This window comes from Notechis scutatus, chromosome 1 (genome assembly GCF_049901735.1).
Source record: "Notechis scutatus isolate UNSWTSFEM ecotype Mainland chromosome 1, rNotScu1.2, whole genome shotgun sequence".
NCBI classification, from domain to species: domain Eukaryota; kingdom Metazoa; phylum Chordata; class Lepidosauria; order Squamata; family Elapidae; genus Notechis; species Notechis scutatus.
The window spans coordinates 7,966,578-7,987,934 of NC_142009.1; the positions used below are offsets into that span (position 1 = coordinate 7,966,578).

The 21,357-nt window shown below is 43.7% G+C and overlaps 1 protein-coding gene across 2 annotated transcripts in view; it reads right to left on the minus strand.

Annotated features, from left to right (window-relative positions):
• Nucleotides 1-1,315: 1,315 nt before the first annotated feature.
• Nucleotides 1,316-21,357, minus strand: part of BRIP1 (BRCA1 interacting DNA helicase 1) — a 108,327-nt gene continuing 88,285 nt past the window's right edge. The window contains exons 17-22 of one of the 2 annotated variants that reach the window (XM_087956252.1): nucleotides 18,565-18,677; nucleotides 17,017-17,099; nucleotides 9,628-9,915; nucleotides 5,929-6,738; nucleotides 2,070-2,717; nucleotides 1,316-1,879 (exon numbers count right to left, since the gene is read on the minus strand). In XM_087956252.1, coding sequence (XP_087812378.1) covers nucleotides 2,698-2,717; nucleotides 5,929-6,738; nucleotides 9,628-9,915; nucleotides 17,017-17,099; nucleotides 18,565-18,677 — 1,314 coding nt within the window. In that variant the 3' untranslated portion in view covers nucleotides 1,316-1,879; nucleotides 2,070-2,697. Of the gene's footprint in view, nucleotides 1,880-2,069; nucleotides 2,718-3,357; nucleotides 3,579-5,928; nucleotides 6,739-9,627; nucleotides 9,916-17,016; nucleotides 17,100-18,564; nucleotides 18,678-21,357 lie in introns of those variants that run through there. The other variant, XM_087956249.1, reaches the window with a different exon arrangement.

Below are 21,357 nucleotides of genomic sequence, written 5' to 3' on the forward strand. Positions count from 1 at the left end.
TAACCAGCCTAAAGTAGCTAGTAAGAGCTTAAGCGTAATCTCCTTTTGCTGTAATATTATAAACTGATTTGGGGCAGCCATCGTTCCATTTCGGAAGCAGTTCACTGCATAGGTGGGCTGCAATTTTGAGAACAAACTCCAGTCCACTTCCGTGAAAGTTTGTTCTGTGGGGCATTGTGAAGTTATTAAAATGTCTTTGAATACTGGAATAGAATAACAGAGCTGGAAAGGGACCCTGGAGGTCTTCTAGTGCAACTCCCTGCTTAGGCAGGAAACCCTACACCACTTCAGACAAAGGGTTATCCAATCTCTTCTTTAAAACTTCCAGTGTTGGAGCATTTACAACTTCTGGAGGCAAGTGGTCCCACCGATCCATTGTTATCACTGTCAGGAAATTCCTCCTTAGTTCTAAGTTGCTTCTCTCCTTGATTAGTTTCCACCATTGCTTCTTCTCCTGCTTTCAGGTGCTTTGGAGAATAAGTTGACCCCCTTGTCTTTGTGGCAGCCCCTGAGATATCAGAAGACCGCTATCATGTCTCCCCAGTCCTTCTTTTCATCAGACTCAATATAACCAGTTCCAGCAACCGTTCTTCGTATGTTTTAGTTTCCAGTCCCCTAATCCTCTTTGTTGATCTTCTCTGCACTCTTTCCAGAGTCTCAGCATCCTTTTTACATCGTGGCAACCAAAACCGGATGCCGTATTCCAAGTGTTGCCTTCCCAAGGCCTTATAAAGCGCTATTAACACTTCATGTGATCTTGATTCTATCCCTCTGTTGATGCAGCCTAGAACTGTGTTGGCTTTTTTTGGCAGCTGCTGCGCATGGCTGCCTCACTGGGACTCCAAGGTCCTTTTCACAGTCACCACTGTTGAGCAAGGTATAATTAGTAGCTCGGGTTGGTAGTTACATTTTTGGTTGGAGCTCCGAGCTTGGCGATTTGGTTGCAACACGTTTTGTCCCCATTGAAGGAGACATAGAACAGAACAGAATATCAGAGTTGGAAGGGACCTTGGAGGTCTTCTAGTCCAACCCCCTACTCAGGCAGGAAAACCTATACTATTTCAGACAAATGGTTATCCAGTCTTTTCTTTAAAATTTCCAGTGTTGGAGCATCCACAACTTCTGGAGGCAAGTCATTCCATCGATTAATTGTTCTAAACATCAGAAAATTTCTCCTTAGTTCTAGGTTGCTTCCCTTCTTGATATATTATATCAAGCAATCAATGGAATTGTCGAATTTTTATCATTCAATAAGCAACAATACCTGGCTATATTCTTTATGATTAGACTTTTGTGGAAAACCAACAAGATTTCGTTTTTTTAAAAAATTGAAGACTTTTTATTCCACCAATTTCCAAAGCCACATAGATCTTTACAGTAAAAACATCAACCAAAATAAAATACAGAGGTGCATATACGCATACAAAATTATAAACAATTACAATCTAAGTCAAACATCTGCACGTTAAAGGCTTTCAAAAATGTTAAGAAGCAGGTAGCCTTCTCAACAAAGCAGAAGGTCCATCCTGAAGACCTGTGGGTGAAGGCAAGAATGACCACACAGGGGTCAAAAATCACAGTGGTGGCTCTGTTTGGTCTTGTTCCTTTTTTAGGCGAGTGACACACATTAAAAAAAAGCCGGGAGACTTCACTTACTCAGTTCCATTTACCATCCTGATTTTTTTTAAACCAGGGAGTATCCAATCCTGGAAACTTTTAAGACTTGTGGACTTAACTCCCAGAATTCCCCAGCCAGAATGGAATTCTGGGAGTTGAAGGCCACACAAATCTTAAAAGTTGTCAAGGTTGGACATCTGTGTGGATGTTCCTTAGGAAGCTATAGATCCCAGGTTGCTTCACAATGAACGTGGTGGGTCAACTTTGGGAATGGGGGTGAAATCCAGGAAGAATCCGAGTTGCTTCACAATGAACATGGGTCAACTTTTGAGAATGGGGGTGAAATCCAGGAAGAATCCGAGTTGCTTCACAATGAACATGGGTCAACTTTTGAGAATGGGGGATGAAATCCAGGAAGAATCCGAGTTGCTTCACAATGAACATGGGTCAACTTTTGAGAATGGGGGATGAAATCCAGGAAGAATCCGAGTTCTTGCCTTTACTTATGTCCTCCCATGCCATTCTCTGCTCACTTCTACCTGTTTCCCTGGAAATAAGACCCTACTAGAAAATAAGCCCTAGCATGATTTTTCAGGATGCTTGTAATATAAGCCCTACGCCAAAAATAAGTCCGTTATGATTATCAGCCAGATGCATTTAGGACTGTGTTTCCCTGAAAAATAAGACCTAACCAGAAAATAAGCCCTAATGTGCCTTGGAGGAAAATTTAATATAAGACTCGGACTTATTTTGGGGGAAACACAGTATAAGGTGACAACTTCAATCCTTGCAGGAAAAAGCCAATGAGGAAATTCTTCCCTGCGCTGCAAGGGCACCATTTTGGAACCAGGAATAAATGACTGTTCTACAATGACAGAATCCAGGGGGAAGTAATCACTAATGGGTGTAGCAATGGCAGGTTCCCCCTTCCTTGCTGTATGCTGTTGTTGAAAAAAAGAAAAACTTGTTTCCAGCACTTAAATATTACTGGGATATTGTCCACATTTCACATATCAGCATGACTGAAAGACTCCGTTTCTTGTCAAGATGTCACCTTGGGGATGTCAGCGTTCCCAGAACCTAATTCCTCCTTTGGTTACCTGGAAGTAAGTCACATGAGAAGAACTTGCATGATCTTGGCTCTTACCAAGTTCACACCATCCCATCTCCGTGACTTCCTCTATTTGGTCTTGAACAATGCAGAAGGAATTTGTGTCTAGCCAACATTCAATCTTGAAACTCATGAACGAAGGGGTCTTGATATCACACATTATCTACCCTGTTTCCCCTGAAAATACGACCTACCCTGAAAGTAAGTTCGAGCTTGATTTTTACATGTGCACCCCCAAATAAGCCCTACCCCCAAATAAGCCCTAATTAAGACCCTGCCCACTCCAGAGTGCATGGGTAAAAATTAAGCTAGGGTGGGGATGGGAGTGGGGGAGCTGCCCTACTACTTACCTTTGGACAGTTGTAGTCAGGCCTTGCACACCCCGACACCTGCCTTGCCGGCTCATTTCTTCTGTAGCTGGCAAGGCTTTCCTGAAGGCCTCTGTAGCTGATAACAAAACTCCAGATCGATCTGGAGCTCTGTTAACGGCTGCAAAGGCCTTCAGGAAAATCTTGCCAGCCACAGAAGATGTTCCTGAAGGCCTCTGACTGTGAAAAGGAGGCTGGGGGTGACATGCGCAAGTGAGGTTAGTCAGTGAATGACATTCCCCGAAAATAAGACCTGGTGTCCTTTTTTGGTGGCAAAAAAATATAAAACAGGGTCTTATTTTCGGGGAAACACTTTATTTAATGGGTAAGGTTTCATACAGCATGGGCCTCACTGAGTAACCAATATTTCCACTCATACTTTTCGATCTACACATTCTTTAAGGTTACCTGTTGCTGGTGTGCCTCTCTGTTATTAGATGGCTTCCTGGCTCTTCGTTTATACCTTCTCTGTACTTTCAGCCCTTCAATAGATTCAGGATTTAATTAATTTTTCCTCCTGGTTATCACAATCCCCAAACCCTCTCTTGCTTATATTCAAATGACATATTATTTAAGACGACTTTGTTCTTTCTAATGCAGAGGTGGAGAACAAATAGTCCCTTTATGACTTGTGGATTTAAAACTCCCAGAATTCCCGAGCCACCATTTCTGAGGGCTGGCTCAGGAATTCTGGGAGTTGAAGTCCACAAGTTATAAAAGAGCCGTTGTTCCCCACCCCTGTTGTAAAGCTTGAGAAGTCTTCCTTCAATGACTCGATTGTTGTAATTTGTTTCACAAAGAGGCAAATGAAAAATGATGAAACCTGTGGGTCAATATCTAACACGCCACGATAATTTATTTGACAAGGATTAAGAAGAAAAACGTTTGTTCCAAAGTTTGAGAAAAAAGGAAGACATCTAACCCAGTTTGGGAGAAAGAAAGAAAAAAGACGCCTAACATTTTGTGGAAAAATTATATCAGTTAATAAGCTGTTATAAAATTGCGACTAATGGATGATATGTTTGTATGATACGTTCTTTACAAACTATTCTTTTTAAAAGAAATATATGACATGATGGACATTACTGGCGAACTAATGGATATGGGGTGGCATTACTCATTTTAAGATTAATTTCTAATGGTCTCATCAGTCTTGATGTGACAGAAATTTTGGCCCTCACTTAAAAGCTCTCAGACTTACAACTTTAATTAAATGTGCTTCAGTGTCCGAGACCTGATTTGGCTCCCAAAAATATTTAAGGATGCATTTATATTTGACACAAATCAAATCACTATGCATAAAACAATAAAGTCCTGGTGAAGAACCATAGCACTGATTCATGCTGTATATTTTCCTAGCAAAATAATGCCTACAGATATCTTCATAATAAAAACATGTTGGTGATAGGCTCATGAAATGGTATTTAATTATTTCTACAGGCTTATGCTGTAATATTCGGCTTTGCCCATTTTGATGGTGAATGATGGTACATAAAAGTGCAGAATTGTTTGCATATTAGTTGTAAAAAAGCTACTTGGTTTGGTTTAGCTTTCCCAGCTCGTGATAGGCCCACTGTGAAGTTCACATGATCGTTAAAAAAGGCCAAAGGATTGGGAATGGGAACATAGTCTCCAAAATTTCAGCCAACCAAGGTGATTTTGATTACTCTCTCTAAGCTGGTAGCTACTAAACTAACTCCACAATGGATCTCTTTGCACGCATTGTGTTATGTTGAACAAACTACACTCATATAACCCGACAATTTTCTCCTTACCCATCTCCAAAAAGGACCTGTTACATTTATTTGGAAATGATCTCACTGACTTTACATAAAACTGATTCCTTCTACAAATAGGCTGGTGAGACATAATAATAAAACAAGGATGGGACAATCGGTTTGCAGCAGAGGAAACCAGGACCCAAGTGATTTCTTCCATCTTTTTAAACACCTGTAAAGTTCTTCTAAGACTACACCAGTTGTTGTCCACCATAAGTTGTATATATTGCTGAAAGGAATGGTTCAGCCTCTTTTAGGAGAAGGACAGGCAGACACAGGGAGCAGAGTCAAGAGAGAAATCAGCCTGGAGTCCTTACGTTCCCACAAATGGCTTCCAGGGTACTTCAGGGATCAGCAACCCACGGCTCTGGAGCTGCATGGGGCTCTTTTATCCCTCTGCTGTGGCTCCCTGTCACTGGTCGGCTCCACAATTGATAGGGCTTTCGGTTAGGACAGGTAGAGGAAAAATGATGCTGCGCTAGGAGGAGACTCTATGGTGGGGGAACAGGACTTCCGGTCAGCTCCATAATTGAACAGGGTGCTTCCGGTTAGGATCGTTGTGGCTCTTTGAGTGTTTTAAGGTTGCCGACCCCTGGGCTAATTTCTCTCTTAACTCTGCCCCATCTCTGCCTGCCCTTCTCCTACATCTCCTCCTGTTTTCTCTGCCAGGTTCTGTTCTAAGAATGTCCAATCCGTCATTGGTTGGAAACATCTGTCCTCTCAGTGGACGCTCTCTTTCATTCGTCAACACTTGTAGAGACAGGAACATGATTTGAGGGCACATCACATCTTCCTATCTTCTGGAATGTTGCAGAAGTGAACGGGAGGAGAGGTGGAGGGCATTTTTGGGACAGAGTTGGTCAATCTCCATTCTGAGCCAACTTTTTCCGTGAAGGCGGGTGTCCCTGAAGTATGAGCGTCCCTCCAGTTTTCCCGAAACTCGGGTTCTCTGAACCCATTCCTGACCTTAACTAGAAACAGTGACCCTATTTTTCCTCAGGCCTGATTTCTTTTCTTTTTTTTACTGGTTAAGTGAATGGATTGTAAGACACACCTTTGCTTTGCGATCCAGGAAGCTGGTTTTCCTTTCCCTTCACCTCCGGCTCAGTTTCCTCAATGCCAACCTTATGCCCAGCTTCCTCAATGGCGCTTCTGTTATTCCGGCTGTTCTCCGTGATCCCCGACCACTCTGCGGCCACTCCTGCTTCAACTTTAAACCTGGAGGTGGCATCTCCTGGTTTTTGAGTGCTGGGTGGACAAAGTTCTTCCACCAGAACGGGGGTGTTTGCGGTTTCAGAGGACGTCAAAGTACTATTGTCATTGGAAATCGAGCCTTCGTTCTTCTCTTCCACCACCTCTTCTTCATCATCATCATCATTATCATACAGTTCAGGTGTAAAACAGAGCCTGTCATTTCCAGCACCAGTTTCGATTCCTGGGTCTGACTTGGACAGTTCCACCTTTGTTCTCCTTGGAGAAGACACCACTTTCTCCACATCTTTATGTCCGGTGTGCTGCCTTTCGTGGGGACATTTCTCGGTCATCAAGGTTCTTGGAGAACCATTGATCATTTTGCCATCTGGCAACTGTTTTATTGGTTGGTCTTCTTTGACCCACAAATTATTTTGCTGGGGTCCATAAGGAACAGAGGGGCCGTCTTTCTCCACTGCTCTTTCAGTTTGGCCGGTAGCCTTGAAGACGTAATTCTTCTTTCCTGCTGGTATTGAATCCAGCATTTTAGTGAAGTAACTTTCTATGCTGCCAGCAGAGAATTGACCGTTCGCTCTCTTCCTCCTGCCGTCAGCGGGGGAACCCAGGGGGCTGGAGTCTGTAAATTTATTTTGCTTTGTGGAGAAAGGTGAATCTGGGGAGGAAGAGCAGATAATAAGGAACAGAAGCAGAAAAAGAGATTATTAATTCTTGCCATTAGCATATCCATCAGGCGTCAGTACTTGGTTTTTAGGATAATTGATTAAGTCATAGATTTATATCCCGCCCTTATTTATTTTTTTAAACTTTCTATTTTATTTTTTTAAGTTGAAATGCAAAGCTCTAACAATTAAAAAAAAAAAGTGAGTGCAGCAGTTTTTACGCGAACGCAATCGTTGTTAAGCAAAGCCACTGTTTATTTTATTTTTTGCCAGAAACTGGAAGTAAACATCAGTTTCCAAGTAAAAAAAAAAGATTGTAAATTGTGGTCAGGTGTCCATGGAATGCTACAAGTAAGGGAATAGGAGAAGGGAAGGAGGAGGTTGGAAACAAAAGAGGGAGGAAGACAGGGAGGAAGGAAGGAAGGGCATAAAGGGATAAAGGAAAGAAAGGAAAACATGTGCCTAGGAGGAAGGGAGAGAGAGGAGAATGGGGGAAAGAAGGAGGACAGGAATGAGGTTCATGGAGGGGGAGGGAGAAGGGCATATGGTATAGGAGGAAGGAAGGGAAGGAAAAACATGGAGGACAGGAGGAAGGGCATGGAAGGAGAAGGAGGAAAGGAAGGAAGGTCAGGGAGGGAAAGATGGAGGGAGGAAAGAAGGAGGGAGAAGGAAAGAAGTTGGAACAAATGAACGAACAAAGGATGGGTAGAGGAAAGGAAGGAAAAGAAGAAAATAATGAGTATGGAAGGAGAATAGAGAGGAGGTGGCTGGAAGGAAGAAAAATAGGTAGGAAAGAAGGAAGGGAGGGAGGGAAAGGGCATAGAAGGAGGAAGAAAGGAAAAACATGGAAGGCGGGAGGGAGGGAGGAAAAGAGAGAGGACAGAGAGGCAGAAGGAAAGGAAGGTCAGGGAGGAAGGGAGGAAGAAAGTTAGAACAAATGAATGAACAAAGGATGAGTAAAAGGAAGGAAAATGAAGAAAGAAGGAAAAATGAGGTGGAAGGAAGGAGAATAGAGAGGAGGATGGAAGGAAGAAAAATAGGTAGGAAAGAAGGAAGGAAGGAAAAAGGAAGGAGGGGGAGGAAGGAAGGAAGGAAAGGAAAAGGAGGGAGGGAGAGAGGGAGAAAGGGCTACAGCATTAAAAAGGTCAATGTTGCAAATAAGGAATGCCATCCTGTGCCCAGCATGGCATCAACACCCCCACACAGCTTGTTCTTCTGTATTAGCAAAACTAACCAGCTCCCATTGGGGGCTTTTCCATCCTCCAGAACTTCCTCTCTTTGTAGACGCGTTTTCAAGCAAGCAGATTGACATGCCGTAATGGAACCTCCTGCCTTCAATGTATATACAACTAAGTACGGGGAGGAACTGCTGTGGAACATTTTGTTAAGAAGGGTTTAATCCCTTCTTTCCACTTGGGAACAAAGGGAGCCCGGTGGGTGGCCCAACACATCCCTGCACGCCCAGAGGTGAAGTTTTTTTTGGGGGGGACTTTCTTTTCCATTGGCAGCTTTTCGCTCTCCGCCAGCTCAGGACGATGCTTCAGGAGCCAACGTGCGTTTCCTTGGGATTGCAGTGCAGCCATGGAAGGCGGCTGTACGATCCCAGGAACAGATGCGGCTGCTTTGAAGAGTTGCAGAAGGGTCATGGGAATGCCTACATAGGGTTCAGAGCACCTTCCCTCCCCTTAAATCTGCCCAGCCAAGCTCAGGTGATGGGAGTCTCCTGAAAAATAAAAGAAACTCCTTCCTTCCTTTCTCTTTCTTCCATCCTTCTTCCTTCCAACTGTATTCTTCCTTCATTTTCCTTCCTTCCTATTTCTTTTCCTTCCATACTTCCTCTATTTTTCTTCTGTCCACCCCTCCTCCGATTCTCCTTCCTCCCATTTCCATTTTTCCTTTCTTCCTTCCTTCCCTTTCTTTCTTCTTTTTCCTTCCCTCTACCCATCTTTTGTTTGTTCATTTGTTCCAATTTCCTTCCTTCCTCTATTCTTCCTTCCTTCCCTCCTTCTTTCATTTTCTTTCTTTCCCTCTACCCATCCTGTTTGTTCATTCCAACTTTTTTTCCTGTCCTATTTTTCTTCCATCCATCCTCCTATTCTCCTTCCTTCCATTCTCATTTTTTCCTTCCTTCCCGTTCTTTCTCTCATTTTCCTTCCCTCTACCCATCCTGTTTGTTCATTTGTTCCAATTTCCTTCCTTCCCTCTATTCTCCTTCCTTCCCTCATTTTTCTTCCTTCCTTCTTTCCCTTCATTTTCCTTCCTTCCCTGTACCCATCCTTTGTTCATTCCTTCCAACATCCTTCCTTTCCTATTTTTGTCCATCCATTCTCCTTCTATTCTCCTTCCTTCCATTCTCATTTTTTTCCTTCCTTCCATTTCTTTCTTCATTTTCCTTCCCTCTACCCATCCTTTGTTCATTTGTTCCAATTTCCTTCCTTCCCTCCTTCCTTCCTTGAACTTACCAATTCACTCATCCTGATTTCTATCTACCTACCATGTTGTCAAAAATCACCTCATGAAATTTTAGTTTCCTTCACGAGACCTTAAAAGATTTCAGACAAAAAAAAAAAAAAAAAAAGAGAGCGTCCAAAACTTTTGTATAAAACTGCATGAGACAACAAAACTGCCCAGAACCTCCGAGGTGAGACCTCTGCAATCTTATGAGATTTGACCATCCAAAATAGTTTTAGCGATTTTTAAAATTTTAGTTTTCAGATACAGGCTTCGTAATTGATGGCTTGGGGTGAAACAGCTCCTGGTATTCTTTGGACGTTGGTCATACCCAGGCGGCTATCCAGAAATAAGCAGAATGACGAAAGCATTTGTTTTTTTAAATCTTAGCAAGATTAACTTTGCTCTGGCGAGAGAATCCCGTGACTAACCGGAGGTTGTTGGGCGAGTCGCGATGCGTTCTGCAGCCCCTGTTTCCAAAATGGAAACTTGGGCTTCCCTTTCATGAAGAGCGCCTGGTGATAAAGGAAGAAGTCCCTCTGGAGCAGAAAGGGGTGTCAGAATCTTTGAACTTGTAGACACGAGCAGAGAGCTGTTGGTAGCCCCAAGTGCAGCTTCAGCGCCATTCTGGTTCATTTTAGCAAAGGCTCCCAAAGAGCTAAGGGCACAATCGAAGTCTTTGTAGTGATGGATCTGCTGACGAATCCATTTGGACAATCCTGGGGAAATGAATTAGAGATGAATCATTATTACATTCTAATTATATATATATATTCTAATATATGGTATATATATATATATATATATATATATATATATTATATATATATATATATATATATATATATATATATATTTGTTTTCTTAAGTATCACTTATATTGTATCACATTATCAACATGATGTGGAATATCAGCTTTGAACAAGCTGTATTTTCCCATACGTCATAGTAGTGGTGCTTTTAGATAGTTGATAGCAATATTTCAGCAGAATCTCATCTGATAATCATCAGGCTTCTGTATTGTTTATATATATATATATATATCACATTATCAACTATAATGACATGGAAAATCTCCAACCGAAAGCCTACAAAGCTGAATTTACCACATTCCTCTTGGCTTCTAGGTGCTCACTAAGAAAGGATTTTTCAAAATCACCATCAGAACATTAGTATTTCCTATATTATTATTATTAACACGCTCTGATGCTACGGAGTTCTACTCCTCCTCCCCACCTGGAAAGAAATCTCTTCCAAATGCAAAACACCAGCAGAGGAGAGGAGTTTCAGCTTCAGTTTCACAGCACCAAGCAGCTTTAGTACAGAACAGTTGAGCAAAGCCACACCCAGGCTCCTTGCTGTCTCCTTGCTCACACAGCAAATACTGTTTCAGTTTCCAAACATCCCTCAACTCTCTCACACACTGACAGGATACTAGCCAGATGAATACCGTTGGATGCTGGTAGGCAGAAGCAGATTTTCCCCCCCTTATTTTCTTCCCCCAAAACTAAGCCCAATCACATAGTTTCGTAGCGAAGCACAGGTATCCAGCTAGTTACATTATAACTATACATTCTACATGAAACAACTGCAGTGGCAGTCATTAGAATATAGTATTGCAGGCAGATAACTCTGCCCACTGCCAGGAGTTCAATCCTGACTGGCTCAAGGTTGATTCAGCCTTCCATTCTTCAGAGGTTGGTAAAATGAGGATCCAGATTGTTGGAGGCAAGAGGCTGACTCTGTAAAATGGCTTAGAGGGAGCTGTAAGGCACTATATAAGTCTAAGTGCTATTGCTATTGCAGGCTAACTCTGCCCACTGCCAGCAGTTCAATTCCCAATGGCTCAAGTTGACTTAGCCTTCCATCCTTCCAAGGTTGGTAGAATGAGGGCCAAGATTGTTGGGCGCAAGAGTAAGCGTAAACCGTTTAGAGAGGGCTGTAAAGCACTATATAAGTCCAAATGCTATTGCTATCTTTCCTTGAACACCTCCAGTGATGCAGCACCTCCAACTTCTGGAGGCGAGTCGTTCCATTGATTAATTGTTGTAAAGAACTATCAGGAAATTTCTCCTTCTGTTTTTTAGGTTGCTTCTCTCCTTGTTTATTTTCCATCCATCTGCTTCTTGTCCTGCCTTCTGTAGTTTTGGAGAATAGGTTGACCCCCCGCCCCCTTCTTTGTGACAGCCCCAGAAGGGGAGGAGGCCTGACGGGCTGTGGTCCATGGGGGGGGGGTCACGAAGAGCCGGATACGACTTAGCGGCTGAACCACAACAGCAAACCTAACTGGGATCACAAAGTTAAACCGATTCGAACCAAGTTAAGTTGGATCCAATTTTGTTGTACCGATTTTGCAAGTTTTGTAAAACAAGTTTCGCTGAATTTTCAGTCCAGGTCGTACAATCTCCCAAAACAGCAGAAGGCCGAGGACAAACTAAGGATTCAAGTTCTCATATATATATATATTTTTTAAAAATGCACCATTATTATATCTCCCTCATAGCTCAAGGCACTTGGCAAATCTTTTTATTTACCGTGCTTCCTTCCTCTCCCACTTCTCCGGGGTCAGGGGGAAGAGAAGTTTTGGAAAGATTCCGGTGTCCTTAAACCCTCAGTTGTTCACTCAAGGACACCTCAGGAAATTAAAGGACTCGGTCTGATGCGAAACGGGGCCGCTTGTTCTCATGCCAAGGCAAGATAGAGGCAGCTGGGCAGACGTGTCTCAGAGATGTGACGGAAAAGAGCAGTCGGCCAAGGTTGCTTTTCACAGATGTGGAGATAACACAACGTCCTTTGTCTGCTCGCTGAAGAGCAACTAAGCAAAGAATAAACCACAACTGCTACGTAAGACATTTCACGGCCCTTTTTTGTTTTGCGGGTGTACGAGTAGTCCTCGACCTAAGACCACAACTGAGCCCCCCCCCCCCCAATTTTCATGGCTAAGCAAGACAGTTGTTAAGTGAGCCGTGGTGGTGCAGCGGTTAGAATGGAGTATTCAGGCTTCTTCTGCTGACTTGCCAGCTGCCTGCAGTTTGGCAGTTCAAATCTCACCAGGTTCAAGGTTGACTCAGCCTTCCATCCTTCGGAGGTCGGTAAAATGAGGAGCCAGATTGTTGGGGGTAATAGAGGCTGACTCTGTAAACGGCTTAGAAAGGGCTGAAAAGCACGGTGAAGCAGTATGTAAGTAAGTGCTATTGCAGGCTAACTCTGCCCACTGCCAGCAGTTCGATCCTGACTGGCTCAAGGCCGACTCAGCCTTCCAAGGTCGATTAAATGAGGACCCAGATTGTTGGGGGCAAGAGGCTGACTGTAAACTGCTTGAAAGGGCTGAAAAGCACTGTGAAGCAGTATGTAAGTAAGTGCTATTGCAGGCTAACTCTGCCCACTGCCAGCAGTTCGATCCTGACTGGCTCAAGGCCGACTCAGCCTTCCAAGGTCGATTAAATGAGGACCCAGATTGTTGGGGCAAGAGGCTGACTGTAAACTGCTTAGAAAGGGCTGAAAAGCACTGTGAAGCAGTATGTAAGTAAGTGCTATTGCAGGCTAACTCTGCTCACTGCTAGCAGTTCGATCCTGACCGGCTCAAGGCCGACTCAGCCTCCAAGGTCGATTAAATGAGGACCCAGATTGTTGGGGGCAAGAGGCTGACTGTAAACTGCTTAGAAAGGGCTGAAAAGCACTGTGAAGCAGTATGTAAGTAAGTGCTATTGCAGGCTAACTCTGCTCACTGCTAGCAGTTTGATCCTGACCGGCTCAAGGCCGACTCAGCCTTCCAAGGTCGATTAAATGAGGACCCAGATTGTTGGGGGCAAGAGGCTGACTGTAAACTGTTTAGAGAGGGCTGAAAAGTACTGTGAAGGTGGTATATAACTCTAAGTGCTATGGCTATTGTTATCATCTCTCTCCCTTTCTCCCCTATCTTCTGCCTATCTACAATCTCTCTTTCCCCCCTACTCCCTCCCTAAGAACCATGGTGAAACAGTGGTTAGAATGCAGTATTACAGGCTAACTCTGCCCACTGTTAGGAGTTCAATCCTGACTGGCTCCAGGTTAACTTGGTCTTCCATCCTTCTGAGGTCGGTAAAATGAGGACCCCAATTGCTGAGGGCAAGATGCTGACTCTGTAAACCGCTTAGAGAGGGCTGCAAGGCACTATGAAGCGGTATATAAGTCTAAGTGCTCTTGCTCTTGCAGACTTCCTACTGCCAGCAGTTCGATCCTGACCGAATCAAAATTGACTCAGCCTTCCATCCTTCCAGGTCGATAATGCAATCAATCCTAAATTGTATTAACAGAGGGATACAATCAAGGGAAATACTAATACCACTCTATAAAGCCTTAGTAAGACCACACCTAGAGTACTGCATCCAGTTTTGTTCACCACATTATAAAAAAGATGTTGAGACTCTAGAAAAAGTACAGAGAAGAGCAACCAGGATGATTAGGGGACCGGAGGCTAAAACATACAATGAACGGTTGCAGGAACTGGGCTTGGCTAGTCTAGTAAAGAGAAGGACCAGGGGAGACATGATAGCGGTCTTCCAATATTTGAGGGGCTTCCACAGGGAGGAAGGGGTCAAGCTATTTTCCAAAGCACCCAAAGGGCAGACAAGGAATAATGGATGGAAACTGATCAAGGAGAGATTCGACCTGGAAATAAGGAGAAACTTTCTGACAGTGAGAACAATCAACCAATGGAACAGAAGTTGCCCTCGGAAGTTGTGGGAGCGCCATCACTTGAGACTTTCAAGAAGAGATTGGACTGCCATTTGTCAGAAATGGTGTAGGGTCTCCTGCTTGGGCGGGGGTGGTGGACTAGATGACCTACAAGGCCCCTTCCAACTCTGATTATCTTGTTATCTTATCTGATAAAACGAGGTGCCCAGATTGTTGGGGGCAATAATGCTGACTCTGTAAACCACTTAGAGAGGGCTGTAAAGCGGTATATAAGTCTAGCTGCTATTGCTGTTTTACAACCTTTTTTTTGCCACAATTGTTAAGCGAATCACTGCAGTTGCTCCATGAATCATGCAGTCATTATAAGCGAATCTGGCTTCGAAGTTTATACAAGATCAAATGACCCATGGGACAGTGCAACTGTCATAAATACATGCCAAATGCCGTGTGGTCATAAATGCAAAGTAATTTTTTTTTCAGTGCTGTTCCCTAAATGCGGTCCCTAAACGAATGGTTATAAGTCGAGAACTTCCTATACGATGCATCCTGGAGGTGTATTCTGAGAAAACTAAAGCCTCTCTTCTGACAACCTGCCAGAACAGCAGGATAAAAAAAACAAACAGAAATAATTACACAATACTCCCATCGGCCAAAAATTTAGCGTGAAAATTATGGGGGGATCAATGTCCTTGTGTACGCTGAGTGTGCCTGTACGTGTGCACAGACATGCACGCACAAGCCAAAGGAGAGGGGAGGGCAACGCAAGACATTCCACATGTGGGATTACAATTCCCATATTTTTTTCTTCCCCCCTGGTCGTTGGCCACACTGGATGAGTTACTGGGAGTTGGAAGATCCACAATCCTGGGATGGCTACGGGTTCTCTGCACCTGTAAAACAGGGACTAGCCACGGATACCTTCTAAAGCTTCTTAGGTTTCCTTTTGAATGTAATTAATTCATAAATATTTAGTGCCTTCCCTGATTTAATGGGCCTTGTTTTGACAAAGAAAGAGCTTAAGTGGAAAAAGAAATACTGTTATAGCAAATACCAAATTGGGAAGGGAAAAAAAAACAAAACAAAAAAAACCACCCCACCCACCTTTGATTGCATCTAAAATTACTGTGAAAGATTTTAAATGAGAGGCACTGTCATCCTTTCCTTTTATTACGCCCTTCGGTGACATGGCCCGAATGGTTCATATGATGGAAATGGAGTGCCCCCTACTGTCAAGAATTGATGAAAGCAGTGTGGGCTTTATCAATTCTATAAAATGGCTAAGGAAGACCAAATAAAAGAATCAAAATTACAGAATCAGTCCAGTTCTGGCTGCTTGAAAGTAGCCTTTTCTCATTGTATTTAAGCTACTGAAGATGTTCTGATTTTAAGCTTAAATTTGGCTGGTCCCTTAAAAGCAGGTTTATAACTATATGCCTATTATTTCATGTATCCTGGTGTATTTATCTTCTCCTGAGTGTTATACCTTAAACAGAAATACCCATTTGTACACGGTAAAGTTTAAAAACTGTAAAAATTTAGGTGAAAATGGCTTGCACTCTTTTAATCAATAAAATGAATACGGAATTGACAAAAAGAAAAAAAGTTAAGAGAATAGAAAATAAATGGGCTAGAAGGGAACTTGGAGGTGTGAATAGGAGACCCTATATACCATTTCAGACAAATGACTGCCCAGTCTCTTCTTAAAAACTTCCAGTATTGGAGAATTCACAAGTTGTTCCACGGATTAATTGTTCTCGCTGTCATGAAATTTCTCTTTAGTTCTAGGTTGATTCCAGTGGTGGGATTCAATTTTTTTTTTTACTATCAGTTCTGTGGCTTGGTGGGCCTGGCATGGCTTGGTGGGCGTGGCAGGGGAAGGATACTGCAAAATCCCCATTCCCTCCCCACCCCACTAGCCTGCTTTCCAGCTCTGTTCTCCTGTTCTCCCACCCCACTAACCTGCTTTCCAACTCTGTTCTCCTGTTCTCCCACCCACAACCTGCCACTAACCTGTTCTCCCACCCCACAACCTGTTTTCCAGCCTGTTCTCCTGTTCTGTTCCAGCTGTTCTCCTGTTCTCCCACCCCACTAACCTGCTTTCCAGCTCTGTTCTCCTGTTCTCCCACCCCACTAACCTGCTTTCCAGCTCTGTTCTCCTGTTCTCCCACCTCACTAACCTGCTTTCCAGCTGTTCTCCTGTTCTCCCACCCCACTAACCTGCTTTCCAGCTCTGTTCTCCTGTTCTCCAGCCTGTTCTCCTGCTCCACCCCACTAACCTGCTTTCCAGCTCTGTTCTCCTGTTCTCCCACCCCACTAACCTGCTTTCCAGCTCTGTTCTCCTGTTCTCCCACTCCCACTAACCTGCTTTCCAGCTCTGTTCTCCTGTTCTCCCACCCAACTAACCTGCTTTCCAGCTCTGTTCTCTGTTCTCCTGCAGGGCAACCAAAGGAGACCCAGCCGATCAGCTGGGACTTAATGGGAGGTAGAGAATAAGAAGGGGGCGGGGCCAGTCAGAGGTGGTATTCTGAACTACTCAAAATTTCCATTGCTGGTTCTCCAAACTGCTCAAAATTTCTACTACCGGTTCTCCAGAACTGGCCAGAACCTGCTGAATCCCACCTCTAGTTGATTCTCTCCTTGATTAGTTACCATCTATTTTTTCTTGTCCTGCCTTCAGGTGTTTTGGGCAATAGGTTATCCCCCTCTTCTCTGTGACAGGCCTCCCAAATCTTGGAAGATTGCTATTCGGTCACCCCTAGTTTCTTCTCTTTGTTAGACTAGACCAGGGGTGTCCAACTCAAGGTCCATGGCCTGCATCCATCCCACAGGATGCTTAGATCTGGCCCGCCCTGGAAAGAGTGAAGGACCGGCTCACGGTGCCTCTGCCAGTGAAAACGGAGCTTGGGAGGGCCACATCTGGATCTCCCGGGCTTCATTTTCAGCTGTGACGGCTTCCTGCAGCCCTCTGCCAGTGTAAACGGAGTTCGGGAGGGCCGAGATATAGTCTCAGTGTGCCCCAGGGTGAAAAATATCTGCCTCTAGGATCTCAGAGCCTCCAGATTGTGAGCGAAAGCTCCACCTCTAGGCTGACCGCACCACTGCGCCTTGCCAGCCTGTCTCCCTCAAATAATCAGATGTCTTACCGGCTGTGTATTTATTGGGGCTCTTTCCAAAACGGTCGTCGACTAAAATAAGTGCTCCCCAATCGCTTCGGTGGCGGATGCATCTGGAACAGAAGAACACATCATCATCAAAAAAAAACAAAAAAAAAAAACCTCCATGATCAGCTTTTCTTAAAACTTTCAGGAAAGGAAGAGAATCGGATGTCCCAAAGGAGTTTTTTTTTTTTCAAGAGGCAACTGGACTTTGTGGATTTTCTTTGAGACGCTTCCTCATCCAAGACTTTGTGGATTTTCTTTGTCTTTTAAAGACGTTTCGCTTCTCATCCAAGAAGCTTCTTCAGCTCTGACTGGATGGTGGGGAATGGAAGGATTTATACCCCTTGCAGACAGCTGGTCATTTGCATTCATTTTAGAGAGTCATTCAGGCCACTTGGAGGTTTGTCTGTGTCCTCAGGGTCACCTGAGTGGTGCAAATGGGTATGGAGCCTTCTTGGAACTCCTGAAAGGATTGTGTTGTATACTGGAGATAGATGACATTATATCCCTCTCTCTCTGTTGACAGAGCAGTGTTGAATTTTGACATAGATGGCCTCTTTGACCCCTCTTTTAAACCAGGCCCTGAGGGCACGGATCCTTCCAGGTACCCTCAACGACTCGCTAAAAGGAATGCAAATGACCAGCTGCCTGCAAGGAATGTAATTCCTTCCATTCCCCACCATCCAGTCAGAGCTGAAAAAGCTTCTTGGATGAGAAGTGAAACATCTTCAAGGAAAAAAAACCAAGAAAGTCCAGTTGCCTCTTGAAAAAGCACCTTTGGTACAACTGTGATCTGGATGACTCAGAATCTCCACAGACAAGAGAATCGGATACTGGCTTCGGGTCTGGTTTCAGATACCGATAGTCCTCAACTTACAACCTGCAACTGAAGTTATAATAGCACTGAAAAAAGTGACTTAGGACCATTTTCAAACTTATGACTGTTGCAGCATCCCCGTGGTCACATGATCAAAATTGGAAAGCTTCGCAACTAATTCATATTTAAGGTTGACTCAGCCTTCCATACTTCCGAGGTGGGTAAAACGATTGCTGAGGCAAGATGCTGACTCTGTAAAACCGCTTAGAGAGGGCTGCAAAGCACTATAAAGCGGTAGATAAGTCTAAGTGCTATTGCTCTTGCAGGCTAACTCTGCCCACTGTCAGCAGTTCGGCTCAAGGTTGACTCAGCCTTCCATCCTTCCAAGGTTGGTTAAAATGAGGGCACAGATTGTTGGGGGCAACAGGCTGACTCTGTAAACCGCTTAGAGAGTGCTGCAAAGCAGTATATAAGTCTTAAGTGCTATTGCTCTTTTACAGCCCTATTTTGGCCACAATTGTTAAGCGAATCAATGCAGTTGTTCAGTGAGTCATGTAAAACACCACAGAGTGGTATATAAGTCTAAGTGCTATTGCTAAAACCAAAGTTCCAAGATGATAGCAGTGTTTGCTTTAAGGAACGGTCAGCAGAGCTCAAAGAAAGACTTTGAGGATGGAGAGCCAAAGGAATAACCTTCACTGAATAGGTTCGCTCACCTGCCGAGGGCTTGGTTCAGAGCTCTGTAGGCCTGGATTTCATACCATTGGCTTCCTGTCAGAAGTCCCCTGGCTTTTGAGTGTTGATCGTTGTATTTCCTTTTCAGTTCCACCTGGAGAAATTACAGTAAAGTTCTCTGCAAAGGATTGATCGTAACAGAATTCATTTTTTCCCAGCAATACCTGAAAAAGGAGAAAAATGGCACCTCCCTGATGGCAATCCATCTTGGTTGGACTAAATTACAGGTAGTTCTCGACTTACGACCAGGGGTGGGATTCTACAGGTTCGCACCTATTCACTAGAACCGGTTGTTAACATTCTAAGCAGTTTGGAGAATTGGTTGTTAGAAGAAATTACTGGCCTAATCCTGTAAGGAAGGCAGGAAGGAAACATTCTGGTGTTGCTTACAGAAACTGCCTCTCCGTTAACCCTGATTACATTCTTGGCAGGACTAGACTTCCTGTCTCAGGAACTTCTCTAGAGCTTTTTTCCCTCCTTTGCTGGTACTTTGCTTGTGTGGAGTGACCGTTCAAAGTTACAATGGCACTGAAAAAAGTGACTTATGACCATTTTCCACACTTACGACTACTGCAGCATCCCCAGTCACGAGAGGCCAGGTGAGGAGATGCGTCCCTCGATGTGAGTGATGTTGAGTTGGCCACGCCCAGCCAGTCACATGACCACCAAGCCACACCCACCAACTAAGCCATGCCCACAGAACCGGTTGTTAAAACAATGGAATCCCACTCCTGCTTATGAGCATTCGCTTACTGAGCGTTCGAAGTTATGAAGCCGCTGAAAATAAGAGACTCGAGACCAGTCCTGGCACTGATGAGCATTGTAGCATCGCCCGGTCACATGACCAAAATGTGGTTGCTTAGCAACAGGCATGTTTTTATTTTATTCATTAAACCAATGTATAGAGGCGGTCCTCAGTACATGACCACAAATGAGTCCAAAATTTCGGCTGCTAAGCAAGACAAGTGAGCAAGACCTAAGTGAGTTTTTGTTGTGGTTAGCCAGCAGCAGGTGCGGACGGCTGTGGAGAGCAAGGACTCAGATGAGGGGCCAAGACCATTAGGGAGTGGACTGCTGCCTTCAGAGATTGTGGGAGCTGTCAGCAGCGATGAGGAGGTACCCGAGGAGCCTGTGCCAAGTGCGCGCAGGGTTGCTTGCAGGAAAGAGGAGCTGCAACAGCACGGGTGACTCGGGAGTAAGGCTGCAAAGTAATGGCCCCTCCTTCAAGAAGATAAAAGCCAGCTGTGAATCGGATGTTCTTTGCAGGAAGCAAAGACGTTTTGAAACTCGAGCCTCGTGGACATTGCAGTATCTTAAGCTGGTATTTGAAGACTCTTGTGTTGTAAAACATTTCTTATCTGTTATTCTTGACAACCTCACACAGTTTTGGCAGAGGCTCGTGCTTATCAAAGTTAATTAGTTTGCAGCAGCCTTTTTAACCGGGGATTCGTAAGAATCATTAAAAGGTTTCTGTTCCCTTTGGTTTGTGTTTGTTTTATTGGAAAAGGATTTGGGTCAGAACAGTTTTGCTCCATTTTACAACCTTTCTTGCCTCCGTTGTTTAGTGAATCACCGAAGTTGTTAAGTTAGTCACACGGTTGTTAAGTGAATCTGGCTTCCCCATTGACCTAGCTTATCGGAAGGTTGCAAAAAGGGAATTACGACCATTACAGCATTCCCATGGTCACGTGATTTACGTTCAGATGCTTGACAACTGACTCCCATTTATGATGGTTTGCAGTTCCCGGGGTCATATGATCACCATGGGGAAGCCAGATTCACTTAACACCTGGATCGCTAATTTAACAACTGCAGTCATTCACTTAACAAATGCGGCAAGAAAAATCATAGAACGGGGCAAAACTCCCTTAACAAATTTCTCATTTAACAACATACATTTTGTTCTCAATTGTGATCGTACGTTGAGGGCTACCTGTATACACGTGTGCCATGTGAGCAGGGCACATACAATTCAATGGCCTTCTTCGTACCCTCACTTCGTACAGGGCACTGAATTGTATGCGCACAGGGTGTATTCAGTTGTGGGCTTAGAACAAGTCACTTGTTTTGTTTTTAAATTTCTGCCGAGAAATTTTTCACGAACTGGAATTTTCCATTTTAGTAGCAATTCCCCAATAGCAAAAAAAAAAAAAAAAAAAAAGAAGGGGGGGGTTTTTGAGTGCAACAAATGGTAATTTAGAAAATGAGCTTATTTTATCGTGCAAACCTGTTGTTTTGAAAGGGAAGGCACCCAGCCACACAATGGAAGGTTAATTTCACTGCTCTTTTATTCGGTATTAACCTTTTAAAACTGACAACTGAAAGGACATGCTTCAAGAGAGAACACAGTCGACTCCTAACAGCTTCTGACAAGTAACTTTCAACTCTCGTTTAGGTAAAAGAGTCTTTTCTTTTCATGTTATTTTATGTGCCCGTGCCCTTTAAAACAACCTGTCAAATTCACAAATTCAAACTTCACAGGCAGAAAATAAATTCAGTTTGATCTCCTAGATCTAATATTGGTTTCTGTCACTCAGAATTTATGAACTCGGGCAAAAGGGTTTTTTTCCCCCCACAACTTTGTTTGAAGTTTGTGGAGGGAACCTTTTCGTTTTATTTTATTATATATTTTTTTATTGATCAGGTTGAGGTACCTCATCTAGAATAAGCCCAGAATTGATGGTGAACAATTTCTAATTCTGAATCCAATATAAAAATCTGCAAATCTTTCTTTTTTGGCAATCAACAATGCATTGGTAAAACAATATATCCAG